This window comes from Eptesicus fuscus, chromosome 6 (genome assembly GCF_027574615.1).
Source record: "Eptesicus fuscus isolate TK198812 chromosome 6, DD_ASM_mEF_20220401, whole genome shotgun sequence".
Classification (NCBI taxonomy): Eukaryota; Metazoa; Chordata; class Mammalia; order Chiroptera; family Vespertilionidae; genus Eptesicus; species Eptesicus fuscus.
The window spans coordinates 40,393,947-40,413,923 of NC_072478.1; the positions used below are offsets into that span (position 1 = coordinate 40,393,947).

Sequence of the window (19,977 nt, forward strand, 5' to 3'; positions counted from 1 at the left end):
AGTTTTGAAAATTCTTCCAAGGGTCACATATTGTGTTTCCATTGGTTTCCCAAAGCATGCTAAGGGCAGCCATAAGCAGAATCTCTTGTTGTATGAAGTCAATGGTTCATATTTAAATAAAATCTAATTCAATGTAATAATTTTTTATTATTCCATTATACACAATTTAATAAAATGTTGATTTAGATAATAAGTAAAAATCCAGTCTCACATAAATGTATGAGTACAGTTTTCTTTGGCTTAGAATAATTTTAAAGAAAGAAGAGGGTATATGATTGTATAGTTTTGCTACAATGCTACTAACAATGCAAGTTCACGACAAAATCTGCATTTGACAGGTCTATAAAGAGGCGTGCACAGTGCTCCAAAGCCTTCCCTTGATTTAGTAGTCTTCAGCATCCCCAGCACAGATGGCAAGCAGCGCTTTCTCATAGTGCCCTGAAGCAAAATTCTGAAAGAAATAATGCATTTGAAATAAAATGTCACAATATTTCTAAACAGAAGCGTAACTTCTTTAAACTACAGTATGAACGACCCATGGGCTATTAGCCTTTTCAAAATTATTTATTTTTTCATCTAAAGATTTAATGTATCCTGAGAATTATTCCCAGTGGAAGTTGCTGAAAAATAATACCATGGTCGATAGAATGGAGTTTATGTAAAGTTGATTGGACCCTAATGTGTATTTATAAGAAGAGTAACTTGAAGTAGAATTAAATTTTCTTCTCAACTTTAGAAAGAAGTATTCTAATATTGCTATAAATCTTGATAGTATATGGGAAGGGGGAATAATTGGAACTATTCCTTAAAAAGACTTCTAAATGTTAACATTAATTAATGAAGTAATTCTACTTCATGAAATCAATCCTAAGAAAATAATTATCAATTATTGGTGAGCATGAAGATTTATACTATAATATTACATATAATAGTGAAAAATTAAAAAGCAATATGTAATAATGTGGAGTAGTTATGCCATAAAATACTCATCTGAGTGGTAAAACATATTCATATTTATATATATTTTTAAAAAGACAGCAAGCATCTAAAATAAATTTTGTTATGGTTATTATCTATGGTGGACAATTAGGGTAACTTTTATCTTCTTTTTATGGCCTTCTATTATTTTTAAGTTTTTCAAAATACTGATAGTAGTAAATAAATGGAATTCTAAAACCTATCTTTGTTAAAGAATCAATCATCATATTAATGTTCTCTTATACAATGTCATGTAATTATATTTTACTACATTAAACCAACATAGTAAAGTAGAATATTAATATGTGAATATTAGTAGATTTTTATGAGGCTGTAATTATTTGCAGTAAATGTATTACAATTAGTTTATTTAGTTAGAAAATGAGTTTTGACACGCATTTCTCAATGAGAAATGTTTATCATCACTAAAAACTTAGGGTTTGAAGGTGGGTTAAGAAGAGCTTTATCAAAGACACAGGAATAAGGTTTATCTCAACTGGTCTACCAAAACTCTTCCTCCTAAAAACCACTTTGGCTACTCAAGGACCTATAAGATCTTTTGTTTTTGCGCTCTCTTGATCTTTGGGTTGTTGAGTTGCTTCTGGATCTTGCTTTCTATTAAAAAGCCATTCGTGCAGTTGAAAATTTCAATGGAAACCATTGTGAACAAGGTAAGTATGTGGGAAATAGAATTCAAAATATATCCTCAGGGCCTGTGCTTGGTTTAATGTTCCACTGGTGCCATCTTAAAATTCTCTATAAATTTTTGTAAAAGGGATCAAGCATTTTCATTTTCCATTGGGTACCACAAATTACATAGGTGGTTCTATATAGTATGATCATTCTTTGCTAGGTTTTTATCAAAATCCAGGGTAAAGTTTAGATATGTCAGAATGATAAAACTGGCTTGTTTACTTCTGAATCATTACTTCTTCCCCCCTTCAAAAGCTAAAGGGATAGGAATGTATAGAATTTTACATATCAGCATTACATTCCTCCAAATTACCATCTTTGGCTGCCCTGCCTACTATGACAATATGAGAGGACAGCAGAACTGATCTTAGAAACCTCTTCACAGTGTGGTCTTGTTGCAAAAATGTATTTTTCTCAATGCTGATCATACGTCAATACTTCAGCATTTAGCTCATAAAACACAATTACACAATTAGGAAATTAATGTTTTGCATGACTACATCAATGATGTTTGCTTAAAACATGTGAGAGTAAGATCTGTAACTGATGTGGAGGGATTTCCTCAGCTAGCACTGTTGTTGCAGTAAAGACTGCCTGATGTACTGAAGTCCATTATCCCTGTCAGTTTACTTAACTTTTTAGATTCTAACATAAAGTTATTTAACTTAAGCTCTTATTTTAAGTTTCAAAAAGAATGAACTAGGGGTCAAAATAAACCACGTGTGGGAGACTTACTCTGATCTCATGAAATAAGGATGTTCCATATCTCTCTTTGTATCGTTTCCTTATGGTCATCAGGTCAATTTCACTTCTGGCAATGAGAATCCTAATTAAAGTTTTATTATGGAAACCAAAGTCCTAGAAGATACAGAAAAGGGAAGGAAAAAAAATTAGAAAACAGTACCTTACAGTTCATCTGTCTAACATAGACCCTTCCTCTTTTCTATGCAATTTGCTCTTCTCCCTGCATCCCTCAACCATCCAGGGAGTGCCCCAGTCAGATTCAATTATAAAAATTAAAATGTCAGGTACTTGAAATATTTGCTGATTTAAGCTCACCTACTGAAAAAAATTTTTAGAAGTCAATATTTGTGTACTAGCTTCAGAAAGAATACTGTTTTACAAGTAAATTTTAAATTGTCTCTTTAAATGGAGGAATGGTGACATCCAGTGGCCAGTCAGCATAAACTAATATTTGATGTCTGCATGTTTTAGGTGCAGGCCCACTAACAAGCTTTACCTAATTTGAGGTGACTAAAATGAATGATCTAACCAAATTTCCATATTTAACCCATATATCATTCACTGGAGGAAAATACAAAGATTTTCTTTGGCTAGGGGTCATGAAAACAGCTTTTGACCGATATTTTACATTTAAGAGCCTCATGTATAACAAATTTGATTACTTGATAAATATACAATCCCCCTCTTTACCTTCAAACCATTTGGGGGTACACATAACTCGTCCCGTGCACATATGGGTTTTGGGTTGGCTCATACCAGAGGCAACCTCTCTCTCTCTCTCTCTCTCTCTCTCTCTCTCTCTCTCTCTCTCTCTCTCTCCCTTCCTCCCTCCCTCTCTCTCTTCCTAAAATCAATAAACATGTCCTCAGGTGAGGATTAAGGAAAAAAGAACGAAGCATTTGGATTTACCAGTTTGTTCAGTTGCTAAGAAATGCTAAAGCACATGAATAAGATAGGTCCCAAGGAATCACGTTTCTTAGCTTCCTCAATTTGATATAGAAAGCAGAGGATTATTTTTATTTGATGGGTATCATTTTGGTATATACTATATTTTTCACTTGAACATATTTTCTTTTAAATGAGTATATTTGTATACAAGCTGAAAAATGAAAATCAATATTTAAATAATGGAAGTAAAATTAGTAATTTGAGGAAGTAGACATGACTTCTGGAGAAATTTTTTAAATATGTGGGTCATACTTACATGGATTGCAGTATGTAGTCTATAAGCAAAATAGGCTGGTTTGTCGCGAACACAGAGAACTACAAAAATCAGAGAGAAAAAAAAGCAAGTTTGAAAGTGACAATATATATTTTCTTCAAAATTTGAGAAACAATGAGCACACGTTTTTTCCATTACGGTCTTGGAAAGTTTCTTTGTGAGTCTATGTAAGATCTGTCATTATATAGTATATTGCAATTTCAACACTGAGATTAGTGGTAACCAATAAAAATTTAAAGAAACAATATTATAATTATTAATTCAGATTTTCATTTATCTGTCTCTTGAAACTCTCTTATTTCCTCCATAAAATGTGTCCTCTTTATCTGAAAATTAATAGAGCTTCAAAAAGACCCAGGTTACCACCACTGTTATAGATTTTTATTACTGTAGAACTCAATGTGACATAGGCCCTTGCAAGTGGTTCATCTTCCTGAACACTATTTTTAGGGTATATATTTATGAATAGATCTAAAATCTCTTAAGGAGAAACTATATGGACAATAGCTGGTCTACACCAGTGTTAGAAATCATTTCATCCAAACCATGATGGCATTAGAACAGCCTAGAGTCTAGTCAACAGTAGTCCCCGATGAAAGTCAGTTGACGATTATAGACATTCAATATTGTTTATTTGAATAAGTCAATCAATTAAGAAAGGAATGAGTAATGCATGTAAGTCTATAACTTCTATGCAAAATAAATAGAATGCTGCTAGAATGTAAGTGCCTTAAGGACGGGGACTTTTGTTGCTTTTGTTGTTGTTTTATTGTCCCATCTGCAGTGCCTAAATCAATGATCAGAATAGTAAATAATCAATATGAATGAAGCAGTTAAATTATTTTGTTATTTTAAATGTCCACTGTTTCCTGTCTCACGCCCACTGCTTTGTGTTTTCTTGTGTGTGTTTGTTTTATTTTTAAAAATTTATTTATTTAATTCTTCATTGTTTAAAATATTCCATATAGTATGACATATAGTATTACATATGTCTCCTTTTTCTCCACTGACCTCTCCCCAGCCACTCCCCACCCCCCGCACGTGACCTCACCCCCCTAATGTCTATGTCCATTGGTTATGCCTATATGCATGCATCCAAGTCCTTTGGTTGATATCTTACCCTCCACTCCCCCACCTTCCCTCTGAAGTTTGATTGTCTGTTCGATGTTTCTCTGTCTCTGGATCAATTTTTGTTCAATTTATGTTGTTTATTATATTCCACAAATGAGATCATATGATATTTATCTTTCTCTGACTGGCTTATTTCGCTTAGCGTAATGCTCTCCATGTCCACCCATGCTGTTGCAAATGGTAAGAGTTCTTTCTTTTTACTTTGTTTGTGGCTGCAGTCTAGTGGAAAGAGAGCTCTATCTTGAGATTCAGATGGCATGGGTTCTAGTTATATCTTGATTGCTAATTAGTTGATAGACTTTGGAGTAGTCGCTTAACCTCCTTAGGCCTTGTGTGCAAAATGAGGAGTTTTGATGTGAGTATGCAATTATTATATTGAAAATTTACTGAAATATATGCATCTTATTCTCAGGAAAATACACAAGTATTCATATTTTGTATACTATTTTAGGGATTTCATAGAAACCACTTTTTTTTTTTAATGGAACCCTAGCTTAAAATTTCTTAAAATTCTGTTAATTTTCAGCTTCCATGCCCATGTATGTCTTTGTCACTTTAGGGATGGAAAAACCACAATATTCATCCGTTCAACAAATATCTGAGTACTAAATGTTTGCCTACTAAAAACAACATATCAAAATGACCCCTCATTTGTAGTCTTTGCAATGTGTGCTCTCAAGTCATAGCACAGCACAGAGGAAAGCATGGGAAGTTAATAGTAGTTCTTATGGATAGTTACCACTGTTTCTCCTTTATGTAGGGATACTTTTTTCATTTAGGCAGAAGCAGAAAGTATACTCCCTCACAGTGGCCTGAAGAAACCACCACTAAAGGAACAACTTGGTAAATCTTTTTCTATAATAAGACTTACCCCTAAAGGCATAAATTTATTAGACATGGTAACAAAGCACCCTTTTCCTCATGCAGAAAAAGAACCCATATTGCTAGCATTAATCTGCTCTCTAACAAGGGAATGGGAAACAAATCAATTTAAAGGTGTGAGATCCCAATTGCCTGAGAGAGAGAACATTTGAGAATCCAATGTTTCTCGTATAGAAGTTGAACCAGCTTTTAGGGAAGTGTGTTCATTCATTAAATGGTCAGTGTGCCAGTTTAGTGCATTGAATCTGTAGCTGATGTACTTTTCCTCTATAAAGTTAACATTCCTTCTAAATAATTAAATTTAGGAGAAAGTGACTCAACCAATAGCTTACTCATGCATCTTTAACATAATCAGAGCCAATCAGCATTTGTGGTGGAATAAAAGGTCTGCTATACACTAACTAAATTATTACTTACCTATTGCAACTAGCAGCTCTTGAAAGTATCCATCATAACATTCATTAATGGCATCCACTATGTCTTGTCCAGAAATATTTTGAAATTCCTGGAACACTTTAACAAATTGATATAATTCAATAGAAATATTATAGATTTGTAAATATGATACATTTAAAGTACAAATATTGATTACATTGCTATACACAGGGAAGGCAAATAAAATATAGGGGTGGGAGTTGGGTTGAAGTAAACCACCTTTTAAAATTTTTTATATATTTCTGTATGTCTTATATATGTAAGAAAACATAAAAGAATTTCAAAAATAATAGAAACACAAAGGTACAGCAATTTGGGGAAAACCAAAGTGCAAACTAATCTGAATGCAACTTTTAGGTCAATACAGCAGCTTCACATAACTCATGATGTCAATAGTAATGATCTTGTCTCACAATAGGCTGATTAAACTATGTTCACTATGAGTGGGGGAGTGAGGCAATAAGGACACATATGTAATACCTTAATCAATAAAGGAAAAAAAATAAATAAATAGAGATGGTTTTTAAAGGTTCATTATTTAAAGGTTATATTCAGTTATTGGAAAAAATAAAATTATAGGGTAATTTTATTCCTTAGTAATGTCTTTAGGTGAAGCATGTCTGTATAAACACAATTTCAAATCAGTACCCTTGAGGTAACTAACTGGCTTTCTTCTGTTTATATGTAACATTCCCCCGACTCTGATTTTTTTCCCGTTAACTATTTGCTTTCTACTATATAATCAGTTAAGTGTCTGAAAAGAAACCTGATTGCTAATTACCCAGCCACAACTGTTGGTAACTCTTGTTGCACAGGATCACTTGTAGCATGGTTTTGTGTTCCGCTGTCTTCTGCTGACAGGCTTCCCACAGGACCTGAAACATCAGACATGCAGGAAGTAGCACCGGAACCTCCCCAGGCCAGACCAGTTTAATAATCAACGGGTCTTTCCTGTCATTCTGAGAGCTGGTTCTACTTACTATTGCATCCTGAGCAGCCATGGCAGGGTCTGTGTAACCTTCCTGTCTGCTTCCCTGTAAAGTAAACATGGGTTTTCCTTTGTAACTGTTCTTAATTGATAATTCATATAGAATTATTGGGACAAAACCTTTGAATCGCAAACACATTGGTAATTCCTAAGAAAGTTCTATCATTATTTACAGTTAGCCTTATCTTCCTTGAATACTTTATGAAATATCTTTTCTTAAAATGTGGGTTATTTTTGTTTTATTTTGTTTTTCTTTGCGGCAGTGGTAATATTTCGAAGATGTTGAAATGTCCTTCACTTTTCCAAGTTTCTGTGCAGTATTTTCTTTGCCATAAAAAAAAAAGCATCCAGTGCCTGGCCGTGGGTGGTAGAGATGAGAGTTAACATTGTTAGAGTGAAAATGCACAGAGGAAGAAGGAGTTAATATTCAGTCTCTGACATATGAGTAAGATATATGCAACAATTAAATAACCATGAAATCTAGATTTGATGGAGTGCCAATATTTTGTGATTTGTTTTATCCCCATCCCTTCATTATATAAAGAATAGACATGGCCAAGTTGATCTAAGGAATGTGCATTTCAAAATAGGAGGAGCCCATGCAGGACCCTCTGGTCGCTGAGTAATATGCGCGCAAGAGGGAAGAAGGAGGTGGGAGAGATAAGTTATCAGTTTATTTAACCTTTCAGTTGGGTTGAGATCTGAAGAAAAGGCTTTTTCTTTTCTTTTTCTTTCATTTTTCCCCATATATATTCTGTGCTGAGAAAACACTGAGGATAAAGTGGTTTCTGCTCCTAGCATCTTTTCAGACTCCGGAAAGGGCCACATTGCAGTGATATGCAGCATAACTGGGCAGAGGGAGGTGCTGAATACAACTCTCTTGAACTAATCTTAATACCTAAGTAGCATGAATGGGTCCCAAATTTCTTCTCTGCTCCTGATGGAGGAACTGGCAGGCCAGCTGAGGACCTGGTTAGCAAGTTTGACAGATGAACTGTTTATGACCATGGCAAGGACAGACTGTTCCAGGAGCCAGGGGCTATGTGGTAGACTGGAACTGTGTGAGAGACACGGCTAGACTTTAGGAGGATTCTTCAGCTCCAGAGAAAGCAATGATGAGGCTAAACCATCACAAAAGTTTACTTGGCTCTGACCAAATGGAGGCCAAAAATAAATACATAAAGCTCATAAATTCACCAGCTGTATGGCTTGACAGCGAACACTGAGAAACACTCATATCTTGGACTTCTATCCCTTATATTCTAATGTCCAGAGTTGCCCACAACTGCCCTTCCATAGCTGAGATGAGCAAGGATGCAGAACACACGTTGATGATCTGGGGACACTATCGCTCTCCTGTTGCCAAGACATCTCATAAACCACACTCACCTCTCCACCAAGTGCCTTCTTAAAGAGAAAGAGCAAGGAGGGCCAGAAATCTGACAGTTGAGTGTTTAACTCAATAAACATAAAAATGCTATTGAACATGTACTCTCACATTGACTGTTCCACATAGTCTATATTTTAAATTTCCATATTAGATTAAATATTGGTTCTTTCCCCTTGCAAACCAAAAATTGAGGGCAAATGGGAAAGATCAAATTATTCCTAGTGAAATTTTCTTGTGAGTACATTTGTAGCCCTTGGAAATTTAATATGTTTAATAATAACTCAGAAGTTGTGTATGTGTATCATCTAGCAGAGTACAGATAAGGAAAAACTTACCGAGCCTATCAGACACATTACAATATCAGGTGACTAAGAATGCACACAGCAATTCTTATTTTTATAATCTGTATACTTACCTATAAAACGGTGCTTTATACATAGATGAGCAAGAAATAGAAGACAACATTTAAAGTGAACATACTTGCATTGATTGGTAAGATATGGGTGTTATATTATCTTCAAACTAGAAGCCTGTTGCACGAAGATTCGTGCAATAGACCTTCCTTCACCTGGCTCCCTGCACCAGTTTTCTGCCAGCACCAGTTTTCCTCTGGCACCTGGGACCCAGGCCTTGGCTCTGGCCATCCGCTGATTGGAGCACCTCCCGCCGGTGCGATCAGCCACCCAGAGTCCCACCGCCCACGCCTTCCCGCTCAGCGGCACAGCGGCCGATTGTGCCGGCAGGATTGGCCACCACGAGTCCCGCTGCCCGCGCCTTCCGCTGGCCCCATTGGTCCCCACTCAGCGGCCTGGTGGCCGATCGCGCTGGCGGGAGGCGCGGGGGACGGGGATTCCACCGGCCCAATCGGCCACCCCAGCCACCTCGAGTCCTGCCCCCTGCGCCTCCCGCCGGCCCAATCATGTGATGGTTAATTTGCATATTACCCTTTTATTATGTAGGATTACCACAGTGCTGAGAGCACTTTAAGGAGACTGATAGAGTAAAAGGATGTGAATAAGTTTGTGATTTAGCGTTTTCCACCAAAGCAGAATCAATCTGATGTCACATAAAAAACAGCCTAAGATGTAAATGCCAGATAAATGGAATAAATGAGTACAGAATTTGGATCAGGGGCAAAATAAAAACGTGAAAGGAAATTTGAAATAAAGGGAATTAAAATATGGCTGAGTATACTTGGAGCAGGTACACTGACTACAAATGATCACTGGAGGCTTTTGGCAATGACATCCCCTGAGGCCTCACTGTCCAAGTCTGAGAAACTGTCACAGGAGAATCCTGACAGCCACGATGAGGAGTAAGCATCCAGTTGGCTAGTTTCCACTCTTTCTCTGTGAAAACATTTATCATCTCCAGTGTGATTTGCATATATTGATTAATTAATCTCTGAGTGGCTCATTTTTCATTATTTGACAGATAATTAGATCTCCTGTAAATCTAGTTTAATAAAAGCACACAGGAAGTATTATGAACCCAGTTTAATGATTGGCATTAGTTTTCAAGAGGAACGTTTTCTGGCTGAGTTATCACTTTATTAGAAATAGCCCTGAGGGAAAATACTCTATAGATTCAGTGAAAGATCTTCTCTCCCAGAAAATATGACAGTGATTTTCAGCACTTCCCACTGCATGAACACTTTAGGCTCCAGTGCTCGGATTCCCTCCATCTCTGTTAATTCACAAAAGGAGGTGTGTCTTAATTTTCATGATGTGAAAAACGGTGAAAGCCATGGACAGTCTTTTCTCTGATTTTGAAAGTCACCATGCAGATGGAGGAAGAGAATGTAATATTAATAATTGAAGAAATTTACAATATTTGTAGTAGGAGGGCATTGCAAGAAGAATGGGTTCATATCCCTTAATTTACAGAGTGCATTTCTCTAATCTGAATCACAAAAGGTTAAATGATAAATCCAAGGACATACAGCTAAATTATAACAGAGCCAAGAGAAACAGATATCTAATACATACCTTATTGTTTTACAGAGAGGACAGACAGACAGACAGATAGATAGATGATAGATAGACAGGCAGATAGGGACCGAGAGAATAATAATCCCAACAAGAGGGTTGAAGAGATACGGTTACACGGCAGCACCCCTCAATTATCTGATTGAAACTAATCAGCTCTAAATTTCACACCCCTTTAGAAATGAACTCCATTTTCTTTTTGTAAAATATTTGGATAGATTCTTTGTGAAATGGTGTACCCCACAGATAGTTGTCAGGAGAAGGGGTGAACTTTCTCAGTTTCCTACTTTATATCTTCTTCCAATCTTTTCAATATACTGAGCCAAATCATAAATCAGGAGTTCCAAACTGAAGAGCCAGTGGAGTATCTTCAAAATATTTTAAATTTAAGATAAATTATACATTTTACTAAGAAGTATGAATTATTATGAACTTTTGATTTCCAAAAATGATGAATATTAAAGGGGGATTATATAAAGATATATATTTTTATGGTTTTTTTACTTCTATTTTCTTTTTTTTAATATATTTTATTGATTTTTTACAGAGAGGAAGGGAGAGGGATAGAGAGTCAGAAACATTGATGAGAGAGAAACATCAATCAGCTGCCTCCTGCACAATCCCTTCTGGGGATGTGCCCGCAACCAAGGTACATGCCCTTGACCGGAATCAAACCTGGGACCCTTGAGTCCGCAGGCCAACGCTCTAGCCACTGAGCCAAACCGGTTAGGGCTTTACTTCTATTTTCTATTATGAGTTAAATAATTACTACTAAATATACATTTTTGTACATGTAAAGTACATTTTAAATTTTAAGGGAAATGTAAAACTTTATAAGTATATAATCTTTAAGTAAACTTCATTAATTTTCTTGGTTTCTGATAAAATCTAGGTCTCTATTTACCCTCAATTTTTATATTCTATGTTGATAGGAAAATTTTATTACAATGAAAAGCTATTTCAAGGTTAAACACACACACACATACACACACACACACACACTTAAAGTTTAAACTCTCATCATTGATGTTTCTATCTCTCTCTCCCTTTCTCTCTGAAATCAATAAAAATATATTAAAAATAGGAAGTTTTCAATTGACATGACAAGTGGGATTATTTTTAAACATTAATAATAATTATTAATTTTCCCTACAATCACTTAAACTTCTCTTACAAATTAAAATAAGCTTATTTCTAAACTTACACAGAACTCAAGTTGGGCTATAAAAAATCAAACTTTCTACTCTACATTGATGTTACAATTTTAGATTTAGAATCCTCAGAATAGGACTTGATTCACTGAGATTGGTGATACAGGCAGTTTATGAACTATGCAGCCAAATCTAGATAAAATCAAATAGAAAACCAAACACAATAAAGCAAATTGTTAATTTTGTTTTTAATTGAAATTTTAAAATTTATTTGCTTAGTACTGTGCCACTCTTTTCAATTGAAAAATTTGAAGGAACCCAATCAGTGTTAATGACCATTCTTCTCAACTTGGGGCAATATATACTTGGATTCCTCAACAATGTTTTCTTTTGTACTCCTTTATTCCTAATTCAAAACTGACAATAACGTGGGCATACACACACATACATACACACAAAGAATTAAAATCCATGCTCCCTGGCAATGAATGGAATTGTTAGTTTGTGCTCTAACCTGGCTAATATATTTATTCATCCATTAATTAAATCATACAAAATATGTGTAAAGTGCAGTATGAAGTTTTTCATCACATTAAAGGAAACCACACCTTCTGTCTTTGATTTGACATAGGAACGCTCCCCCCTACCCCCCAAATTAGGAAGATAGCAAAATTACAGAGATGGTGTGCTATTTATATTTGTTTCTTTCTATACCCAACCTATTATGGTGGCTTGAACTGAGTTGGTATTTAGTAAATGTTATTATATAGAATTTACCATTAAACTAGAGTAACATGGAGGTTTCTGTTCTGTTTTTTGAAAATGAAACATATATATTTTTTAATAGTGCAAAATGGTGTGAATTTTTGAGTGTCATACCTGGACCAAGTTCATGAGAGTATCTCTGAAGTGTCCTGAGGTCTCTGAGTAAATGTCTTCTTGAAGGTTACTGCTGTACTCTGAATAAGAAAACACCCATGTTAAAGCTATGAGTTATTATAGAGCCATATATTGATGCACTTTGAATAAGTTAATGCTACTTCCTCAGTTGAGGGTGGAAAACAAAGAAAATACAATCAATCTGTTGATATTTCTTTGTCCTTTAATACGTTCTACTCAGAAGAAGCCAATAAACAATTAACCCACATAACAATAACGTTGTCATGGGGCTGTTTTCTTAAAAAATATTATCTTCATTCCAAAGTTGAAAAACAATAGTGGAAGTCATTTCACGTTTTCTAATTCTCAAAATTTAGAATGATAAATTATATTTCCATAGATTGCTGCTCAGCCCAGAGCTTTTCCCAAGTGCTTTGTCTCACTTTAATATTTTAAGTGAAGGGTCTTACTTCATTCCCCTTGGGAAAGATTTGTTTTTGTTCAAATGCAACATAGCAGACTGCCTGGGACATTTTCTTGACATTCAATGTCATATACAGAATACATTAAATCTTTTTGAAAATGAAAATAATTAACCTGTCTACTTTAAAAATGTGTAAAAATCTGATTTTGAGGTAGATTACAGTGATTGCAAAATTTATATAAAGTGAAGTAGTTACCCATATTTGTACAACTAGCTGAGTAGTTATTGCACATTGCTTTATTTTGTCTATCTACCTGGTCTCTCCTGAATAAGAATTAAAATGATCCCTGAACCACTGTGCTGGCATTTTCCTGTCTTAATGTAAACATTCACCTCATAGAAACTTGTAATTATTTTCCTGGAAAAAAATGCTTCATTTGATTGTCTAGGGAATAGTTTCATTTTTAATTAAAAAATTTTTAATATATATATTTTTTATTTTTAGAGAGAAGAATAGAGAGGAGGAGAGAGAGAAACATCGGTATGATAACCAAAACATCAATTGGCTGCCTCCTGCACACTTTCTACTGGTAATTGAGCCCACAACCTGGGCATGTGCCCTGATGGGGAATTGAACCAGCAATCTTTCAGTGCACAGGACGACACCCAATCAAATGAGTCACACCGGCCAGGGCAATCATTTCATTTTTAATACCCTAATCATCACTTTTACTTAATGAATTTATTAAGTATTGTTTTTGTATTTCAAATATAAGAGTGACTTAGAAAATCCTTTAAAATACATAAATAATCCTGTTTTGTTATTTGAAAAATATAAGATTGATATGTGTGTAAATATGTGTATTTCCTTACGCAAACAGTAGGCTTCTCGCATTTGGAAAATTTCTCCATTTGTTCTTGAAGCTAATATATCAATGAGGCAATTCTCTTCAGTGCCTACTCCCTGGAAAGACAGAAAGAGAGAAATATCAAGGTATTTGCACTGGGAATAATAGTGCACCTTATGCAGAATAAAGGGACATAGCCTTTCCGGAATTCTGAGAGGTGGCAGAGGCCAAAAGAAGTGTGTTTGGGTTCAAGATAAGCCCAATTCAGTCTGACTCTGCTATTTACCAGCTGTTTGATCCTGAGAAGATAATATTATTTAAAATCTGTTCCTTCATTTAGAATAAAACAACATGGGCATTTCTAAACAATGTGGAAAAAGATATTTAAACAATGTTCAGGACACTGATTTTTTTGCTGCTCAAATATCAAATTTTGGCAAGCTGAAATTAGAGCCTAGGTCTCTTAATTTCCTAAGGATATTTAGGGACCACTCCCTGCCTTTCCCTAGATACGGAATTTTGTACCATTTGCCTAAACATTTGAATTGGGTACTTTCCATGGTCTCTTGCAGCCTAACATATCTACAGAGTGGGGCAAAAGTAGGTTTACGGTTGTTCATATGGAAAACAATACAATAATTAATAAATAATAATACAAGAATAACCTCTGTTTTGAGTATTCATTACTGAAAGTCTATTTTCCCCTGGTTTGTATTCTTCTCTGATAGTAATTTTAAAGACAGCACGTCTTTTTCAGAAAAGCTTCAGAAATTCTTACTACTGTCCTATGCGATATAGATAAAGTATTAGTTTCATCTAAACAGTAACATGGCTCCCTTCTTATAGTTTTTAATCAAATAATTTAAGATGTAGGAATTGACATATGTAACTTTACAAAAGCAATTAGTTGAAGTTCATATGATTTTTATACAGTGCCTATTCTGATCTACAAATATGCGATGGCTAAAATCCAGGTTCCATTAATTTTTTGTTCCTTTCCTCTTTCTTGTCCCACATTGTTCACAGATGGTGGTAATCTGGTCATTGGCAGGCATTGTATTGGGATGATTTCAACAGTCCTGCAGGTGTTTAATATCAACATTTGGAAAGATGCAAAAACTCTTTTTTGTTCCCTGTCCCTAGTCAACAAAATTTCTAATAAATCTATAGTCAATTTATTTCATAGAAGTTATTTTCCTGTGAAAAAGAAGATTCTAATCCTTCAGAAGTAACATTTAGATACATTTGAGCAATAGTTTTTTGTAAAGGACTAACTTAAGATCACAAAAATATCCAAATAAAGATGCCATCTATATACTGTGTCTGCCTCAGTATCCTATTTTTACTTAATGAGCCAAATTTTTTACAAATAATTTAAAGAGATTCATGTGACATAACATTTCCCCTTCATATAAGAATACATGGTGGGGAGGGAGAATTTGAATAAGTCCCTGAAGCTTATTTACTTTTTCCTTTTGGTAGCTCAGCTGGGCCAGGGAGTCTGAATCTGTGTAACAAAAGAACAGGCTAATCCCACCCGGTGATCTCTAGAGGACCCTTCCCCTAACAGGGCCACTTCTCCTGACCACAGCATTCCCATGGTCTCATCTTTGCTCAGATATTCCCTTTGTTCTTCCAGATCATATGTAACAACATCACAGGGCACTTCTACCAATCTATGGGCCTCTACCTGTTACAGGTCTATTTTTACATCAGACCACTACCTTCATGGCATGCCAGAGTTCGTGAGCATCATAAGATGGTGGTGGGTACATGAGGCCAACCATAACATCTTTGAAGTGATCTGACAGCTTCTCCTTCAAGTCACCAATCAGGTCCTATGAGGGAAAAAGTAAATATTTTTGTTGTATCAGTTGCCAACTATACAAGAGGAATGGGATAATTGCATAGTCTTCTAGTAAAATTTCCTTTTCCATGTCATTTCACTTAATAACAAGTCTGCTTTTGATTCATACATATATACATGGATTATACAAAATGATGGACTTGAGGGTTTGAAAATGAGATGTCATCTATATGGATATTCTAGTCAACAAACAGGGAACAATATTCTTTCCCTAATCTCAGCCCAACCCTCTTTTGACCTCAGTGTGAAGATAAATAAAAGTTGAAATCTACAAATATGTTGGTTAGGAGCTCTTAGTTTTCTTGTGTGGAATTAATGAAACATTAGTTCTTAAATAAAATATATGTTATTTTATTTTATTATTGTAGCTGTCACTCTTAGCAGGGGGTTCCTGGTTATCCTATTGCCAAAAATCTTGTGTAGATGATTTTAGTACTCTTAGACCTTTCTTCAAATAGCCACATTAATACAAGCATGCTGAATTGTTGTCCTTTTAAGACACATATAAAAGTATGAAATTGATTGTTTTACTTTGACTTTTATTTTATTTAGTATAGGATGGGTATTTAAAAACATATATGTTAAATTTATCTTTTGTACGGTTAAAAAGATACCTGTTTAAAATTTATCATTTCTTGCTAAAATGTATGAAGTACATGCAATGTTACTTTAAAATATGCTATATTTTAGTTCTGAGGTGGTTCAACAACAGAATGCAAGTGAAAGATCCCAGTGAGGCATAATACGCTTTAATAAAATGTAAACAAAATATTTTTAATAATTTTTATTTTATATCTAACAGCACCTCTCCTATAATGTGATTTTCCTTTGTTCAGCGAGTAAAGGCATTTCCACATGGTGGTAATTGGTAATACAGAGAATCTGTTGAATTTTCGTTAGGGTCAATGCAATTCATTTAATGAGCAATTATGGCCAGAGTTGTGTCAGGCGTCTGGAGTACATATAAAACCATAAAATCTCCATTTTCTTGGAGCTTATGTTCTGTTTAATTTCCTCATTATTTGCCAGTGATTTTTTTTCTAATTTCTTTACCAAATAGCTCTTAAGGTGCTATTATGAAGCAGGCTCTCTTCCAAGTACTGGGGCTACAGCAATAAATAAAACAGATATGAGCATGTGAGCTTATAAAGCTTACATTCTCATATCCACAGGAACTGAATGAATTTTTTTAATATTTATTTAATACTGATTCCCAGACATGGTGGTGAGGGAGAAATACAACATAGACCATGTTTCCAAGGAGATTCACATTCCACAAACGCAAGATAACGTAAATGAAAATGTGAGCTAATATACTTTCTGGTGCTTTCAATAGAATTTTTCACCTAAGTTCCTAAAACAGTAGTCCAAGAGGGTGAAAATAATTCAGATAAAGAGATCCATTCTGATCGCTTTCTGAATTACTTTCAGGATTAGGGCATTGGGACATGTTTAGACAAAAGACAAGAGGTATTGTGATGGGAGGTAGAGGAGGCATTTGTGATGGTTCATTTTATGTCAACGTGACATTTTATGTGTCAATGTTTGACCTAGCTATTTGGTCAATCATTATCCTTGATATTACTGTAAAGGTATTTTTTTTTTATGGGTTTAACATTTAAATCAGTCGACTTTGAGTAAAGCAGATTATTCTCCATAATGCGGTGAGTCTCAGTCAGTTGAAGGCCTTAATAGAAACAGACTGGCCTCCCCAGAAGAGAATTCCGCCAGCAGACCACCTTTGGAACTAAACTGCAAATCCTCCCCAAGCCTGCTGACCAAGCAGAGGGATTTTGAGATTGCCAGTTTCTACAATTATGTGAGCTAATTCCTTAAAATCCTCTCTATGTGTATCTGTGATAGATACATGAAGAGGAGAGAGGAAGAAATACTGATATACTTTTTGGTGTGTGGAGGGGAAGGGGAAGGATGGACTCTGATGCACTGAGTCTTAGGAGTGGCTCAAACGCAGCTCAGCTGCCATCAATTCCCTCTTCCCAGAGGAAGTCTGATCTCGCGAGATCTCGGGAGTTGGAGGGACCGCAGGGGATTCCAGTTCTGAGGCCGGTGTCTCGGACTCTTCAGTAAGGAGTCTGGCTCAGGCCACCTATCAGGCAAATGCGTACAAATGAGTGTACCGAACCCCGACGTGGACACCCTCCAAGAAGGTAAGGCAGTCGGTAGAAGAGAAGTGTGTCTGTGTGCTTTGCATTTGTCCTGTGAATTGTCCACTTGGAGGGAATGTGGGTATTAAATTAGGCTCGCAGTGCAGAGCTGTGTGTTGTTGTGCATCTTCGCCCCTGCGGGAGCTCAGGAACCGGCGCAGCTTTTGGTGACAAAGCAACTCGAAGCCCGTGTTCCATTCATTCACCAAATGATGACGGCTTCTTCAAATGACGGTTTTCTCAATATGCACCACTAAGAGACGTGGACCTTAATTAATTTAGCAAATTTAACTTGTATTAGCCTACCCCTTTTAAAATTTCAAAATGGGATATCGCTGAGAAGACTTGTGCCTTTAGTTATTTCCTTAAATGATTTCCAGTTAGTTATTTTGTGGTTTTAAAAAAGGTTTAGGATACAACACCTGTTTCTTTTCTATATGTAAAAAAAAAATGTTTTCTACCATATAAAAAAATTTAAAGCCATTTAAAAGGAATCAGAGGCCTCCCAATTTCATAGATTTTTGCATTTTTTTTGCATACTAGTATATTGTAGGGAAACCGTACATCCAGCATTTATATTGGTGCCATAAGGTAATTAGACACCAATTTAATAGGGTCATGTGATAATTCTAATTGAGAGGAAGAGTTTGTAAAATTATTCAGATAAATTTAATATAATATTCTGTTTAGAGGTGGGATGCTCTTTTCTGTACTCCAACTGAACATCATTGAAGTAGAAAAGAAGAGTATATACTTAAAGCAAGCTATAATCTATTCTAGTACATATATCAAAGGCCCAAATGAGGCTCTCATGAGCAGTTTATTGAGATTCACAAAGTTATGGAAATTCATAAAAGAAAGATGCTATCAGTAAAATGAGGGTTCATGGGAAGTGTAGATATGAGCTAGACCTTGAAAGATGATTTCGTTAGACAAAGGCATAGGAGATATCAACAATAGACAATATTTAAGGACAGAGAAAGCACTGGCTTGGGTAGAGAAAAATGTTCACATGAAAGGGATAAGCTAGCTCTATATAAATGTTCAATTGTTTTGAAGTCTAAATGTTTTAGATGTACTTTTTAAATGTTTGTATTGATTTTTACAGAGAGAGGAAGGGAGAGGGTTAGAAACATCATGGATCAGCATAGCCCCCTCTGGGGATAGAGCCCACAACCTGGGCATGTGCCCCGACCGGGAATTGAGCCAGTGACCTCTTGGTTCCTGGGTTGAAGCTTAAGCACTGAGCCACATCGGCCAAGCAAAATGTGTTTTAAAGGAGCCTTTGAATGTTAGTTATTCTTCTATCCGTTCTAGTTCAGAGTGGAAAGACCCCAATAATGGAACGTGAAGTAGGTCAGGCAGAAGAGTGTGATGATTATAATAACCACTAATACTTACTGTTCACTGTCTGAGTATCAGAATAGCTATAATAATTTATTATATGAATTAGGAACTACAATCATCCCACTGTACAGATGAGAAAACTGTGGCATGTAGAGCTTAAGTAGCAGTTTCCATACAAATCGACAAGTGAGTGATGGAGCCTGTATTTTAAATCAAGCATTTTGGCCTTCTAGCCTCTTTATGTTATGTAGGTCATAGGAAGTCACTAGTGATATATCAGCAAGGTGATGAACATAACACATAGGTGCTGAATGCAGCATTTATGGACATTTAAATTTAGTGGCAGTGCTTTGAAGGTTTAAATGCAAATAGATCAATAATGGTACTTGGAAATTGGTGAAAAGGTAGGAATATTAGAATTATCTCCTTTATGAGCCTTCCTCTAATTCCGAGTGAAGTTGATGAATTCGTTGCCAGCACTGTTCTATCTTCCCATGTTTTACACTAGATTTTAATGACCATATTATTTACATTGATTTCCTCCCAAAGTCTGTCAGGATGTGGATTTGCTCATAAATGTTTCTAAATTCGTCATTTAACTCTAGCAAAGTATACAGTATACAAAATGTGCAGAGGATAAAGTATATACTAGTAGAACATACAAGTAAATGTATAAACAAGTGAAAGGAGAAATGAATGAATGTGGAAGAAAACCCTTAATTTACTGATTGTATTTAAAGAATAACAAAAATGTTCAAGCTGAAGATTGCTTGGGAATTGCAAACATGTTTTATTTAATCTTTACTCACATTTCTTTGATCATTGTCCCTCCGAAACATTTACTG

The 19,977-nt window shown here is 35.4% G+C and overlaps 1 protein-coding gene across 1 annotated transcript in view; it reads right to left on the reverse strand.

The window, feature by feature from the left end:
• Nucleotides 1-382: 382 nt before the first annotated feature.
• The window catches only part of ANXA10 (annexin A10), a 43,492-nt gene continuing 23,897 nt past the window's right edge, over nucleotides 383-19,977 (reverse strand). Inside the window, exons 4-12 of the mRNA XM_008144707.2 lie at nucleotides 15,478-15,591; nucleotides 13,779-13,869; nucleotides 12,482-12,561; nucleotides 7,066-7,119; nucleotides 6,867-6,960; nucleotides 6,068-6,163; nucleotides 3,620-3,678; nucleotides 2,407-2,529; nucleotides 383-451 (exon numbers count right to left, since the gene is read on the reverse strand). Coding sequence (XP_008142929.2) covers nucleotides 383-451; nucleotides 2,407-2,529; nucleotides 3,620-3,678; nucleotides 6,068-6,163; nucleotides 6,867-6,960; nucleotides 7,066-7,119; nucleotides 12,482-12,561; nucleotides 13,779-13,869; nucleotides 15,478-15,591 — 780 coding nt within the window. The remainder of the gene's footprint in view (nucleotides 452-2,406; nucleotides 2,530-3,619; nucleotides 3,679-6,067; nucleotides 6,164-6,866; nucleotides 6,961-7,065; nucleotides 7,120-12,481; nucleotides 12,562-13,778; nucleotides 13,870-15,477; nucleotides 15,592-19,977) is intronic.